Here is a 16,800-nt window from a genome sequence, read left to right on the forward strand (position 1 = left end):
GATAATTATCCATTATTGGACACTGGATCCATTACACATCCACACACGTTGCCCATCCACATGAATGACCACAGACTCAACAGTAAGAATCCAAAGGAGCTGGCAATTTTCATTTGAAGGTGGACATTTATTATTTGGATTGATATGTTCTTGTCAGGCAACACACTTAGATTTTACACAGAAAGAAGGTCATTTGTTGTGGTGGAGATTCATGAAACTGTATCTGGTTAAGTTGAGGATGGATAATGATTTCCAACAATGTGGGGAGGGATCATGTGAGAACAAGGAAGATGCTGCTGCAATGTATCAGTTTTGTTGGAGTCTGAGAACTGTTAAAGATCACTGTTTCCCGCTCTGCGTTTTGGTTCCCCGATAAACTCTAGTGTCTCCATGGGAACATGTCTGTTCCCCGGGCCTAGCCGTATACGTTTCCTGTTCCCTCAGCCCTATGTTCCTTGTTCCCTCAGCATACCCTTTTGTGCAGCCTACAATGTTGACAGCAACGGAATGTGGACCATGACGACTTCACATGGAAAACCATGTGCAATTTTGAAATAGATTAATATCTTATGCAACTGCAACAATGCTGAGTTGACGGCTCAACAGCTCAAAGCCACTAGCCTACTGTCTGCCTTGTTTTCTTTGCCAACATTTGCATTGAGTCGACATGATCCATGGTTATGCATTCCTTCTACTTTAAAGGAGAATTCCATGCTAGAATGCTTTCTTATCTTTCTTTGTAGTTGTTACGTCCCCACCAAAGAGGTCCAGGTGTTTTTTTGTGCAAAAACTCCTTATTGGCTATTTTCCCTACCATAAGCCCTCAATGAATTGCATTGCATTGAATGGGGCTATGGGGTGTTATGCTAATTCGCTTATTTCCATCGAAAGAAGTAGTAAAGTGTGCCGCTTGGGATATTATTTACATTATGAAGAGAGGATATATACAAAGAAATTATAATTTTGAGCGATGGGAATTAGCACAACACTCCATAGCCCCATTCAATTCCCATTCAATTCATGTAGGGCTTATGGTAGGGGAAATAGCCAATAAGGAGCTTTTGCACAAAATAACACCTGGACCTCTTTGGTGGGGACGTAACAACTACAAAGAAAGGTAAGAAAGCCTTTTAGTATGGAATTCTCCTTTAACATGTGCAAACGGCTGCCCCGATAATGGGTTTATGCCTTGTGTGTGTGTGTGTGTGTGTGTGTGTGTGTGTGTGTGTGTGTGTGTGTGTGTGTGTGTAATTCAACTACTACAACCTGAACCTTGTATAAGTGTGAATTATGGGAACTACTTTAATAGCATTAACATTTATTATTACATGGAGCCTGGTAGCTGATTCAGGCCACAAGGTGTCACTATACCTAAGCATATCCTCTACTCAGAGTAACAGCAGAGAAGTTTCGTTTAGCCCTGCATATCAATAACCTTAGCCAATAACAAATACTAATCCTCTAATAATGGCAGTGATTGAGCTAAACTTTGACTGAATTGATTATACAATATTATTGATAATGTCAAACTACTCAAAGTTAATTTAATTTGGGGGTGACATTTTGAGGTGTTATAATGGCTAATAAACATTTCAGAATAGAGAAAACGTAACAATTAATGACGTGAAATCATAGCCGAGAAGGAAACCCTTTTCAACAAAAATGTTGGTTTGACCATTTTAGACAACATTTACAAACAAGATTTGTGAAGCTGGGAGTAGACAGTAAAAGGAAGGCTGAATGTGTACTGTGCAAACTGGGCACAGGTTCATTTTCTCTTTGAAACTGAAAATAAATTAAAAAGTATTTTGAAGTTTATCTCCTGTCCCTTTTATCCTGCATTTATTTAAACGTGAATTATAAATTGTTTATAATTTATGGAGATTACATTTAGTTGTATGATTGTATTTTTTTAATCTAAAATCCGTAAACCTAATCCCAAGCAATGACCAATGTGAATGTGTTACAAGAATAGAGCTTGTTGGGAGGTGGAAATCCAGACTCGACTCCACAAACTCAATGTCAAGTTATCAGTTATCAATAGGGAAGCTGTCAGCATTCACACATCACAGATCAGAGCTACGACTACTGTCGTTTCGGTCGCTTCAGCTGAAAATATTCCTCTTCACAATTATATTCAAAATTACCCAATAACAAAATGGAATTTATAATATTAACTAGTGGTGGGAAATAACTATGTACATTTACTAAGTACTGTACATGAGTAAAATCCATTTTTGATACTTAATACTTCTACTCCATCTCAGAGACAAATATTGTACTTTTACTAATAGAGGGTATGCGTGTGACATCATCATCATATCCGGAAGTTATGCGGGAACTCCTACTGAGTGGAGAAAAACTACTTTTCTGGCCTTGATAGCCCATACATCCAAACAGAAAAGTCCTATCTGATTGCATTAAACAACATTAAACTCACTTTGCCACTCGATTTCCCATTCACTTTATGCATGCGCATAACCTCTATACAAGCAGTTAATAGCCTCCTCCTTCCCGTGGTTCATTTAGTATCTTATAAAGCAGTAACTCACAGACAACCTAAAGAGATGATGACTATTTATTGACAATACATAACATAGTTCACAAAAAAGAATTATGGAGTTGTCCACCGACAATAATCCTTTCAGTAAACATTTTACTATGGCTTTGTTCATGCCCTCTCATTATATGGATTAAGACTTATAAATACATATAAATATGCAATGCTAATGAAAGAACCTGGAAATAATTGCTGGTAGTCACAAAACTACAAAGGCAGGTAACAAATGTTTCTCATGTAGGCCTATTCAGCCTGTATGCAGAGCACCCTACATTAATTAGTAGGTAAACCACAGTACAGTATATAGAATAATCATTTAAAAGAAGCTATATGCTAAACATGAATAACAATAAACAAAGCACATGCTAAAAGAATAAATATATTAATACAAAAAGAACATGAATTCATACATATTGCTTTTCACCATCGTTAACTTCTTTGGATTCTTCGTTACAATCTTGAATGCATACATTCTTTGAGAGACTAATCTATACCTGCCTAATATTGCATAGCTTCCAGGTATCTATAATATACAAACTTGAGATGATTTCATTTTCAGACATTGATCAAGCCATTATTGCTGTGGTGAACAGCTGACTCCAGAACTCATGTTTACTTACAAGCTTAATAAGAAACTACAATGTTCACTATGTCATACCATGGATATGGTATTTGCTATTCTAAGACGCCATTACGAACAAAATAAAGGAGTTTGTTTGCAATATCCTGCAACTACATCGTCTTTGTGTATGTGAACAGTTTGTAAAGGCGTGGGCTGTGAGCATCTGAGCTACTGTATGTATAAACTGAAAACCATCACATTTCATATGAGCATATCCCTCAGAGCTCAGTGTGTGATATTAGTTCACTCCTCAGAAGGCACTAGCTTGTTGTCCCCCATGGTATAGCTGTAAATTCAGATACAGTTCTGTTGGGTGCTTAATGCTGTTTGCCAACAAGGCGTCCCATTTGATTACATTAAAACTTGGATCTCTCCTGTTCACATACAAGGTACAAGTTTAGTTTTTGTCTTTGTTCAAAAGGTTAAAGGTATAATGAGTAGGGTTTTCAGAAAAACAAAGAAACAAAAACAATGCAATACAAAGACAATTGCTCTCAGTCATCACTTATGATGACCAATTATTACAGCTTGGTTGAATGCTCATGATTGGTCAATCATGGCATTTGGCTGCTATAAATAACACTGTTAGTATGGAGTATGGATGTTATATTAATAGACTGATTAGCTGGATCATTTCAAGGCGCAGATAAAAGTCCAGGACATGTTTAGCTTTAATAAACAGCTCATTAGCATCTGTAGAATCTAATGGACTATTTTCTTTAGTGGAAGCAGAGCAATCATTTTAAATCAATAAAATAATGTTGGTTGTTATAAGGTGTGTCAAATGATTGAAGTGTCCATGTAATAAGCAGTATAATGAACAGTGAGGGGGTCATTATTGAGAAATAAGATTCAAGAACCCTCCTTCGTATTAGCATCATGCATCACCCTGGACTTTATTTCTCAATAATGACAGCTCACTGTTCATTTACCCTTACCTAAAAGTGTGGGGCAGTGTCTGTATCTGCAGCGACCTTTCCCTTTATAAATTCCCTACATTTGAATGTTGTTGTGCTTACAAATTGCATCCGAAAAATCCCACTCATTATACCTTTAAAATTAAAGAACTGAACTTCTAGTCAAAGGCACTACTGATATTTACATGACACACAGGCACTGTATCATTTACAAACGACAGAAAAACAACACACACACACACACACACACACACACACACACACACACACACACACACACACACACACACACAGCTTGGTCCTCTAAAAGTATACTTTGGGTGGGGCTGGGGATGGCAAGTTGGAGTGCTACATACCTGATTTACATGTCTACTTACAAGAGTCAATATCGTGATTGATATCTCTATACAGGAAAGGCATATACGAAATATGACAAGGCACACTCTGGTCTCTGGTCCATGATAAATCTCTTTGCTCGCCATGGATTTCCTTTTTGCAACTTCCTGCATACTGTAGTCCAAGCACACAGAACGTACTAGTGTCTTTGTCTGGTATTTCCCTTTTTCTGTTTTAGGTCTTGCTTTCGGGGTGACCGTGGAAAAGCTACGCTTGACTGTGGACGGAGATGCTCGACAGGTCATTCCTGATTATCTCATTGACTGAAAAGGAAAGGGGAGAAAGGGTTGGTCAGTATCTCAGTTACACAGAGTGTGAGTAAACAGTAAAACAACATACCATTTATAGACACTTTTAGGTAAAGAGCAGGTAAATTTCTTAGCATGAGTGCTCCTGATTAGAATGGCATCCTTAACCCTGAAAGTGTTAGCTTAACCCTGAAAGTGTTAGAGCCATGTAGTGTAGGTGTTTATGTCAGAGATGCCAGACATTTCTTTTGATTCACCAACAGAATGCGACCTCCTGCCCACTCCTAAAGGATCAAGGTGCATTGATCTATTAGTCCGGCAGCCGAGGTGGACAGGTGGGAAATTTGGTATATGGTCTTTTTTATTGGCCTAAAATATTGTCTATATACATACATTCATGAATCCACTTGCTGACCGGCTGAAAGTATTGGGCAAAAATTTTTCTAGGTGTTTCTTGTGACCCTACCATTAACATCCTATGGCAAGCAAAATTGTCAAAAATGTCAAACTTTCCTTTTGCTTTAAGTAGCATGTCAAACTAGGGGGGTTTCATGATTCTGAATCCATTCCAAGCATTAGCTTTGCACAAAATACACTCCTTGGGCTAAAAACGGCCATAGACATCATGACAAATGTCAAAGTCAAAAGTCATACGATTTGTCACACACGTTACCGCAGTGAAATTTGTTCTCCGCAGTTGACCCATCTCTTGGAGCAGTGAGTCGCAGCCAAGGAGCGGTGGGCTGCAGCCATGCCAAGCTCGGGAATCATTTGATTAGTAGATTTTACCCCTCAATCCAACCCTTTGATGCTGAGTGCCAAGCAGGGAGGCATTGGGTCCCATTTTTACAGTCTTTGGTATGACCCGGCCGGGGATCGAACCACGACCTCCCAGTTTCAGGGTGGACACTCTAACCACAAGGCCACTGTCTGGTGATGAGGTCAGCACATTTTGGGCACATTTGGGCAAGTGGCTATGGCTGCTTTTAGCCCAAGGAGTGTATTTTGAATGGATTCAGAATCATGAAAACCCCCTAGTTTGACATGTCACATGCTACTTAAAAGCAAAAGGAAAATTTGACATTTTTGCCAGCCATAGGATGTTAATGGTAGGGTCACAAGAAACCCCTATAAAAACGATTGCCCAATACTAACAGCCGGTCAGCATGTGGATTCATGAATGTATGTACAGTATATAGAGTTATAGACAATATTCTAGGCCAATAAAAAAGACTATATACCAAATTTCCCGCTTTAAACAAAAGAAGACTTTCGGCTGCCGGACTATATCTCTTTTTATCAGCTGTGTTCTTTGGCAGATGGAAGGGAAAGGAGCCATTCTAACAAAAGCATTGTGGTTGTGGAATACCTGACTGAAGGGGCTAAGGGGGTAATATGTGAATTTGCCTAGCATAGTATAGTATTATCAACAATTAATTGATTTACATACAGATTTTAACACACTACACTCTGGTTAACCCATCGCCATTTCAGCAATTTAACATCATTATTTGATATCATTATTCTGCCTTTGTTTAGTAGAGATTGCAATTTGCATGACATATAAACCCTACAGAATAATAACGATTAAACACCAGTGAATTCACAGTACAAAATAATTGTATCAGAGTCCCTGCCTATTTCATCAAGGTTAAGAAGTCATGCTCCAACGCTCAGGTTCAGGCAACCTTTCATCACTCTCATAGGGAACGATCATAGGAAATGCGAGAGGGGAAGGGAACACCCCTGTGTGGAAGCCGAGCCAGCAGACCTTCAGAGGAATTCCCTCTGACTGGACAGTGGCCCTGCGGCACCGCTGCAGCCAAGAGAACAAACTGGGCCTGGAAAAGCATCCTGGAAATCTGAGATTCCCCTTCACACAATGGAATGGTGTTTTTTTTTTTACTTCAGCTCAGGCCTTTCCCTCTTTGACCCTGCAATCACACAGGCACTTCCTTGCAGAAATCCCGCTCACGTCCTCTCGCACCAAAGGGTGATAGGGCGTGCCACACAACCTTTCAGCCTGTCCTGAAGGAGAACCTTCAAGTTGTTTACCAGCGTATGACAAGGCATATCAAGATATCACCACATGTATGAGGAAACTAAGTGAGAAAGGACCTACAGTAGCCTGAGCCCATCTAACTATAAATGCAGTCTCTGTACGTACGTCTGTAATCCACGTAACTCGAGCACCGTTTGCCCTACCAACTTCAAATTAGACACACGCGTTCCACACCCCCACAGGGAGTGCAGTACCCGGTGTTGAGTCTGTTGGATAGCCGGTTGTCCAGAACCAGTACAAAAGCCTCGGCCCGGGCTCTGGACCTGATCACCCCTATATCTCCATATATTGAGCTGGCCTGTTCTGACATCTGCATAGACTCCATATTTTGCCATGCCTGACAAAGAACTCCATATATGGGCATAAAAGGGACACATTAGATTGGCAAATAGGTTGGGCATGCAACAATAATAGCTAACAGAATGGTACATCAACCAAGAGAATCGGTATTAACAATTAAATCAGGTAAGCTACCCAGAAAATGGATGCCAAGACTTGCCAGTTCTGATCGTAGCCGTTTATTATGTTCAGCACAATACTTCACTGGCCCTGGGACCCGTCAGACTGTCTAGACATATAGTTGATGCGTTTGGCTCTCTGATTGACTCCTATTAATAAGGAAACAGGAAGAACCGAGTGTTGGATAACTTATGGTGCAGAGATCTCACATGAATGTGTCATAGAAATACATGGACGCAGTGAACCTGCTGTGTGACGGACCACGAGCACAGGGTGTATCTCACAACAATATGTCTTCATGCAGAACTTGGCACAGGGGGTAGAAGATACTTGTCAGGGGAGTAATGACATTTATATTCAGGTGCACTCGTTCACTCTTCCTTTCTTGATGTGGCTTAACAGAAGGCCAGGGAGAAAAAAATTGCTTTACCTTTCCAAAGGCACACCTAAAGCACTTTAGTTTTATCTGTGCAATACATCACGAAACAGAGGCGGTCCAAACCCATCTTTTAGATATTAGCACGCTGTAGGAGGAAAGGCATATAGGACATGCAGACTATCTGCTAACGGAGACCTTGAAATCTCTCCCTCCTGAACGAGGCTTAGAGGAATAAATCTCTGCCGGGAGAGTTGACTTCACCAGACTTCAGCTTCAATTTCACCCTGATCGGTAACAACTTAGTTATGATAACAGTAAGATTAGAAAAGTCTAAATGTTCCTGTGTGAATACGGTAAAAGATACTCTGTCAAGTACTTTATCCGAAAATCACACAGTTGGTCTCTTAGCAGCTAGGCGAATGTGAGAAAATGACCAAATTACAACCTTAAGAAATAACAGAATCTTACTCATTGTAAGATGTAGGCTAAAGGTTAGAGTGGCGTTTTTTGTAAAGTTGACATGCAAGGCTTGGGAAATGATGAAAGTGAATGAGTAATTAATGTCTGATCAACTAACTTTGAGCTCTATGCCAACCCTCTTTGTCTCCATTCATTGTGTATACAATTATTTGCTAACTCTCTCTGTATTCATTGTGTATAGTCTACTACAGCTCTATGCTAACTCTATCCATGTGTTGAGTATTTAGCACTATATTACCATAACTCCATCTTTTTTCATTGTGTATGTACTGTAGCATAATTATTATCTTTATAATGTATGAGTGTGAAACAGAGCATTGTTAAAAAGAAAACTTTACTGTATGTGCGCTGAGAGAAAACCTCCAAGGAAAGAAAAATAAGTAGCCTAATGCACATATTTATATTGAGCAGAATCTGAACACCATATTTATATTTAATCCGTCTGAAAACTTTATTAAACCTGGAGGTTGACGATTATACTATAAAAGGGGACGTTAATATGCCCATATCTCACTGCATACATCTAGTCAGTACCGTATGTCATCAAAACATCCAGGTCAGAAATATTCACACCATGAATTATGTTTACACCTGTTTGTTAATGATGACACCAGGACAATGAATAGAACATGGGGCTCATATACTTTTCTTTACTTGATATATATATATATGTAAGGAAACCCAAGTTTGCCATGAACACCACAATGCGATGATATAGATAAAACAAATGGACATCATGACATAATAAATTGCCATCCTTTACTTCCACTGATGTCACAACAATGATTGTTTGCATGCCCGTTGTCAAGGACTACATTTCATTGTGCTGCCACATTTTAAGTGAAGGGTCTAATTGAAAAAAAGAATAATTCAATTAAGTCATTGATATCTATGTATATTTATTTACAGACAATCTGGACTATGGCCACAACAGAAAATAGGGTCGACACCAACATAACATGGGTGTAAAGTAGCTCTGGTCACAAGACAGTCATAGATACCTTTTGCATCAGGATATAAATCATGCTATTGCCTGATTTATACTTTGTAATATGCTACTGTTGTGCTGATAATAGCCGATCTACAAGCTCACAAGTCACATTGGTGCAGAACACCACTGTATGGCTAAATATAAATATGGATTGGGGCGCTGGCTGGCCAAGTTGTCCAGGCCACATAGGCTCTGGCCTGACAGCGCGTTAGAGTGTTAGAGTCCCGTTCATGAAGACCTTTGCTGCATGTCTCAATACAGGACTCATATATATATATATATATATATGAGTCCTGTATTTTTAAGCCATATATATATATATATATATATATATATATATATATATATATATATATATATATATATATATATATGGCTTAAAGAGACAGGACTCTTCACAACTCTAACAAAATCTAATATAATAAACAGTAACTACCCCAACACTGTATATAAATAATGTTATTGCTCTACCTCTTGACCTAATGTTACCTCCTTGACAGCATGGTTCACTTCACATGAAGTTAAGTTGCTGTATGCATAGTAAATAAATACATATACAAGGGGTGTATAAAACTGGAAGGTAATCAAACCCAACGCTCAAATCCAGACACACATTATTAATGTGACACCGCTGCTACAAGGGATTACCTTATTAGGGAGAGTTATTAGTTATTGTACGTGTCTAACACGGCACTCCGGCATGCAGGAAGGGTAGCGATGGATATGAAGCAATTGAGGAACCTGTTTCCTGTCACATCGAGTTCCATGGCAGCTGGGGCTGACTGATATAGATTGCCTTTTCTAGCAGGAAGGCCCAGGACAAACGAGGAACTCCCAAACAATTAGCAGGACAACTCTGGTTGACTCATTAAAGGGGTTCAAACGCGTCAACAGAATCCGGTCTCGCATTGACAGCCTCTTTTAACACAATAACACCGGGAGAACCGCTACACTGTCAAGCTACCAGCCATCTTCCAACTCTATAAATAAGCTAACCAAACGATGGGGGATAGGAGAAGAACCACAATAGTAAGTAACTACCCCAACACTTTATATAAATGATGTTATTGTTCTACCTCTTAGTCTTGACCTAATGTTACCTCCATGACAGCATGGTTCACTACACATGAAGTTAAAAGTTGCTGCATGCATAGTAAAATATATAAATACATATACAAGGGGTGTATAAAACTGGAAGGTAATCAAACCCAATGATCAAATCCAGATACATTATTCTGACACCGATGCTACCGGAACAATGACAGAATAAAGGATGGGGGATATAGGAGAAGAACCACAAATCCCCTCGGGTTTACTGCAATGGCAGGTCCGAGGCCACAAGATGTTCTTGGCCTGTACTAAGGTTCCTGCTGGTTTACAGTAAAAAGCCCAGCTATACTCTGTTAAGCGCCAGTGTTGCACACTGCAAATAGCAGGTCTACACAACACGTTACACCGTGACATGTTGTGAGCTTGCAGATCTGCCATTTTCAGTGCATGACACAGCCAGCACACATGTCGTCCCCCAGCAGTGATGAGACTGTCAATAGGCTACTTAAAGTATGGGGATGTTTCCTGCTCCAAGTTATATCATCATGAAATGTATAATTTTAATAGTCAAGTTTGTATGCAATATGCCACAGACATTAAGAACGACAATAAGGGGGCACCCGCTGGCCAAGTGGTCCAGGCGAATGCCACATATAGGCTCTGGCCTGACAGTGCATCGCGTGTTCGAGTCCCGTTCATGACGAGTCTTGACGACCTTTGCTGCATGTCTCTCTCCTTCCTACTTTCCTGTGTCTTCACTAATAACTATCAATAAAAAGCTAAAAACAAAAGAACGACAATAAGCAACAATACAATTTTACATTCGACAAAGTACTCAATCACAGTACTTAGTAAGTCAAAGCATAAATACTCCTGGTCAAATATCAATCAACTTCAAAAGCAAGTTTATCTGTCAAATTTGTATTCGAGTAAGGCTGAAGTAGGCTACTTGCTTGAAAGAAAAAGGGTTGCCAAACTTGCCATGCATCACAAAACCACGATTCAACATTTCAATCGAGTGACCGACCCAAGCAGACACCTCACAACCACTGATGGCTCCCTCCAATGCTCCCTCCATTGAGTACAAAACTCTGATGCTGGCACTAGTTAGGTGCCAAAGTTTTCTCTTGACGACATTACACTGGTGCCACTGCTATTGCAGCGACCCCACAATTATTAAAGGTAGTGTATGTAATCATTTATTTGTTCGTTTTTTTGTTAAAGCTCTCTTCTGCAATCATTGGTTTAGAGCGTTTGTTAAATTTCCAGGTGTGTTGCCAAATTCAGCCAATTGGGAGAGAGCCTTTATTAACCTTTATCAGCTTAATTTTAATAGTGTTCTAGTTCCAAATGTCTGCTCACTTCTTTGTAACCTTCCAATTTCACTTGTTAATTCTGTAAGCTGTATGATATCCTGGTTTGATTAAATTGGTATCCTGACCTGAAAATGAGAAAGCAATGGTTAAAATGGGAATATAATTTACATCAACACTTATTTTAACAACAACTAAAATCATTACTTACTGCTCCTTTAAGGTTTCAGAATGATGGATTCACTGATTCAAGACAATTCATATGTTTACATACGCTGCCAATCACACAAAACTATACTAAATAGTCAGCGATTGTTGTATTACCACAATACAGTATATTACCCTACTGCAAACACATTCTCACTTGTGTTTACCTCACCTCTCAACACACAACTTGTGCAGTAGAAGTTAAATGAATCAATTTTACTTTGATGACTCCTCTGCATTTCTAACTATTCTAACTATTAGGAGCAATCATCGGAAGTTACTGTCATGATTTACATCTCAGTCCAAATTCTTCCAGCTTTTCTCTCGAGCCCAAAAGACAAACTCCAAACCTTACTAGTACTACACAGCAAGTTTTATTGCAGCATGGCCCTATTCCATCTCCCTTAGTCACAGGAGCACAAGGCTAGACCAGTAGACCCTGCTGCCTATAGACCAGGCTCCCAGCCAGTCTGGGGGAAAAGTGACTCACTACCAGTTGGGTCAATATATTGTATCAAAATATAGTGTCAAATTAAATGGAATCAGTGTCAAATTATTCGTAGTAAGTGCTTCACCTCAATAAAACCCTACTAATAATGCTGAAGCACATAACAATGCTGAAATAATTCCTCATGTTAAATACTGCATATTCTGATAGTAATCATTGCTATAGTTTATAGTTAGTTAACATGTGTTTCCCCATCTCTACAGCGCTTTCAAAATATATTTTTTTATAAAAAAGAAAATAAAGATATATTACTTACAATTACAGCACCTTTAAAATCCCTAAGCTCCCTAAAAATCTCATATTTTCTTGTGTTAGCTTTCACGAGCATGGCTGACAAGGAATTACAGTAACACCATACCTGAGTGAGCCTGTGAAACCAAAACCAATAGCAATCTTTGCCAAACCTATTAACAGAGTGTGAAGCCACATTAAGTTTGGAACGCGTATAGACATTTCCTTCAATTTGCCAATGAAAACAGCATAAGTGGAGGGGGGGAAATCCTAAGAAATATATACAATTGTTCTAAATTACTGTACTATTTAATACTTCACTTCACTATACCTACTTCCAGTTTGAACTCGACAACCCCCAGGATATGTGAGCAGCATTGATACAACAGTTTGAGGGAAATTATAAATAAAACCGTACTATTGACAGTGTCGTGTGCCCCCCTTCCCCCAATAATTGGGTTTTAGTTTTATATTATTTATCCAGACGGTTATCAGGAAGTGGCATGAGAGCGAGGGGAACCATACATCTGTAGTCCTGGCACCATCATCAGGAAGTCAGTCTGTTCAGCTGGGGCTCTGGTAACACATCAAAGACCTGACACTACTCTCTCTCTCTCTGTTGAACCCATAGCTGCTGGTTAGTGCTCCTTCATCGACTTGCACTGACAGAGCAGGTTTCCTCCATGTGATTTACTGTATATGGGGCCCAGGCACTGTTGTCCTGCCCCAGGGAAGCTCATTTATCTCATTTATTTCGAATCACTGCAGTGCAGTACGTACGTTACAGCCCTCAGAACTTCAGTCGTGAATGCAGAGGCCCCAAACGAATTAGATCATAAAGTCTCTCTTCTAGCCGACCTAAGATAAATAATAGAGTTGCAAAAAGCTGCACTTATTTTATCAGTGAGGTCTTGAACCTGGCTGCCTCGTACAGGATTTAAGGCATGATATATTAATCAGGCCTATCAGGTTCCTTTGATCTAGTTACCATATAAGTTACCACACATGACAGGCTGACAGCAATCGGGGGAAAGATAAACTATAAATTGGTGTTAAAGACACGCTATATCATTCCTTAACAAAAGCACATCATTATAACAATATGAAAAATGTCAACTGCTTGGGGAGGCCTTGTTGACGTCTGCACCTAGTTTTATGTCATTGCCATCATTTCGTACTCACCATCATCAAGGTACATCTGGTCTAGCTCCTGTGGCTCCTGTTTGATGTTAATGGCCAGTGTGGGGGGGCTGGCCCCTTCCTGCAGGGAGGAGCGGCCTCTCTCCGACACCTTGGGGAGCGGCTGTGCCACTGGGCTAGTGCTGCCACTGGCAGGCATCAGGGAGAAGGGGGTCTCAGGGCCTGTGCCAGGGGTAGACGACTGGGAGGTCGGGGAGGAGGAGGCACTGCTGGCTGAGTAAAGGTCTGACGGCTGGTGGTAGCGTCCGGGGGTCTCCTGGATGATGGACACGTGTGGCACCGGAGAATGTGGATTCTTGGAGAAGTGAGTGGGCGAGAGATCGTGTAGTTTAGGGCTGGTGCTGGGGGAGGATGAGGAGGATATCGAGGAAGGCTTGGCTGCCAGTCTCTGCTGGGCCACGGGGTATCGGAGGTCAGAGGGCATCATGGGAGTCATGACTTGCGGGGTGAAGTATGGTTTGGGGTGCAACGCCAGGCCAGTGCTGCGCTGAGTACAGACCAGAGCAGCATCGTAGTCGTCGTGTGGCTCTGTTTTTATTGTCGGGACTGATAATAGAGGCACACAGAGAGAGAAAAAGAAGAAAAGAATGAATAAGAAGAAAGAATCATTAGTAAACATACATCTCGGCCCCCTTTGCGAGTGTGATCGGGAGAGTAAGTGTGTGAGTGAGTGGGTTTGTGGCTAGGATACCCAGTGCCAAACAAACAGTCGCATCAATGAGACTCTGTGTCTAGGCCCTGAGCTCTCCCACCCGGGCTGAAAATATTCACAAAACAGGGGGAAAAAAAGGGATGAATCATCACCACAAGAGACATCCAGCTGGTTCTATAATAAAAGGGCCTATTTTCTTTGGATCCTTCCCTGGCGCTAATATCCTCTAAATGTGTAATATTATGAAATATGCAGCTGCCGTAGAAGCTTCATACTCAATGGCGTTCTGCAATTTCAAACAAATTATCGCATACTGCATTCTAAGAGAGATGCAGGAGAGGTTTCAACTCAATGTAAAAGTTGTGTGTGTGTGTGTGTGTGTGTGTGCGTGCATGCATTTTAACATAACCCCTTAGTTCAAGGCATGGCTAAGTGAAACAAAATGGTGGAGTGGTGCGCTCGAGGCTTTGCGGACTGTGGTGATTTTACAAGTGGGGACCATGGCTGGAGCTCAGACAAGCCGGGTCTTTCTCCGCAGCCTTGTTCTTAGTCCCCAGGACTTGGCCACCCGGCCAGATTCCAGCATAGCTCATGTTGAACATAAAGTTTTGAAATGAGGGCCCTCAATCTGCTCCCGTTTATGATACAGCATCAATCTTATATAACAAGCGACGCAGCGCTGTCCATCTATAGGGAAACGAGTGCAATGTTCTCAACCCCAGTTTCATCACCGCATCAGCTTTCTTTAATCACAGTAAAAGGGGGTCTATCACTTCTTTTCATGGATGTGGGGATTGAGAAGCTGTTTCACATTACGAAGAGAAGCGTGTGCTTGGGTTCAGGGTTAAAGCAGTAAATAACTCTTGCTTTATTCTTTTTACAGCGTGTCTTATTGGACGTTCTCAGTTTGTTTTGGCTACCTACAGTCAAACGTTTTTATTCGATTTTTATTTTGTCTGTACTTGCGGAGGTTTGTGCAATCTGTGTTTTGCCAGGATGCTTGTCTTCTTAGCCAGGTCTTTTGAGAGTCTTTATTTTCTATCGCAGCGCGACTGGCTGGGTAACCACTTGAACCATTAAAACCCTATACTTCATTGAAGTTTGGGACAACACGTTGCACGACGTAAAATGTGTTGCGGGTTGGTTGGGAAGACGAGATGTGCGACACTGCAATCACTTCACTTCCATTTTCTGGCGACGGTGAGTCGCAGACAGTATGAATACTAAAATCTGTGAGACTACACGTAGTGCGACGGATTCCTGGACACCCTAACCCATAAATATATATTTTGGGGGGGGGGATCATGAGTAAATATCCCTTTTTGTTTGTGTTTCTTACTATTTCTTTCAATTATTATTTACCCCCTCCCCAAACAAAAACAAAAAGAACAGAAAAAGCTAAACAATTTCAAAAGAGTTTCCATAAATTAAAAAAGGAAGAAATAGTTATATCTCGCAACGCACGGCAATGTGAAATAGGCAATGTGAGGTTCAAGGGTTGTGATTTTTTTTTGGGGGGGGGGGTCCCAGCTATAAATTAAGTAAATTAATTAATTAATAATTTAATGGGGGTCAGTAGCCTCTGCATGTCAAACTGGGGGTCCTTTTCAAATGGGGTCCTGCCCTGATCATTAATTTCAGGGCAAGACCTCGACCTTGCGCGTGCCGACTCGGCCCCCAGCCTGGTACCGTAGTCAAAATATGGCCCTTGAGGAAAATTAATTGGGGAACCCTGGACTAGAGTAAACCTTTAAATTTTTTTGCTTTCTTCAGATATAACAAGAACAATAATGATAAAACCGTAAAAAGAAAGTACGAGAGTGCAAGAAGGAGCAAAACAAATCGGTCAGTGTATACACCAGCGTATGTACACATACGCATATAATCATGGTATACGTAACATACATCAACAGCATTTTTTCAGTAGCTGCCACCTAACCTTATGTAAACAACTTATACAATATATTCTATATAATGTACAGCAGAATAGATTAGGTAGGAACAGTTCAAGCATAAAAGAAGAAGAACTTGGAAATAGTCTATTTTCCCTATAAGTGGTTAATTCAAAATGTATTGTTTGGGGGTCACGAGCTGAAAGGTTTGTGAGACACTGGCATAGAGCACACTGCCGTCCAGCCCTCCCTCCTTCCTCTGTCAACAACTCTATAGCAGGAACTCTGATGAGACGCCTTTACACCAACCACAAGACTAAAATAGCAGGCGCACCCCTATTTTCGGCACAGCCACAGGAAGCGTGTCTGTTAGTGGAGGACAGACAGATGCAGAAATCACACAAACGAGTGGGAGAACTGCAAATGTTTGTCTTTGCCACAAAAAACCTTGTGAGAGTGCACACAGTAAAACTCCAGTGTTACTTTAACGCTTGCCAAAAGGCTACAATTGCACACTCTCACTCTATAGCGTGAAAAGTTCTAGTCAGGGTATAAATTAAAATATGTAAACAAACTGATTCAGAATCCGACGGCATCATTATTCATCTCTGCTTTTGATATCATCCCTCTGAA

At 40.6% G+C, this 16,800-nt stretch overlaps 1 protein-coding gene across 1 annotated transcript in view; it reads right to left on the reverse strand.

Annotated features, from left to right (window-relative positions):
• Positions 1-2,560: 2,560 nt before the first annotated feature.
• nfatc1 (nuclear factor of activated T cells 1) overlaps positions 2,561-16,800 on the reverse strand; it is a 44,742-nt gene continuing 30,502 nt past the window's right edge. The window contains exons 9-10 of the mRNA XM_083768274.1: positions 13,606-14,169; positions 2,561-4,758 (exon numbers count right to left, since the gene is read on the reverse strand). Coding sequence (XP_083624400.1) covers positions 4,703-4,758; positions 13,606-14,169 — 620 coding nt within the window. The 3' untranslated portion in view covers positions 2,561-4,702. The remainder of the gene's footprint in view (positions 4,759-13,605; positions 14,170-16,800) is intronic.

The sequence above is a fragment of the Protomyctophum parallelum genome (assembly GCF_964188405.1).
Source record: "Protomyctophum parallelum genome assembly, chromosome: 1".
NCBI classification, from domain to species: Eukaryota; Metazoa; Chordata; class Actinopteri; order Myctophiformes; family Myctophidae; genus Protomyctophum; species Protomyctophum parallelum.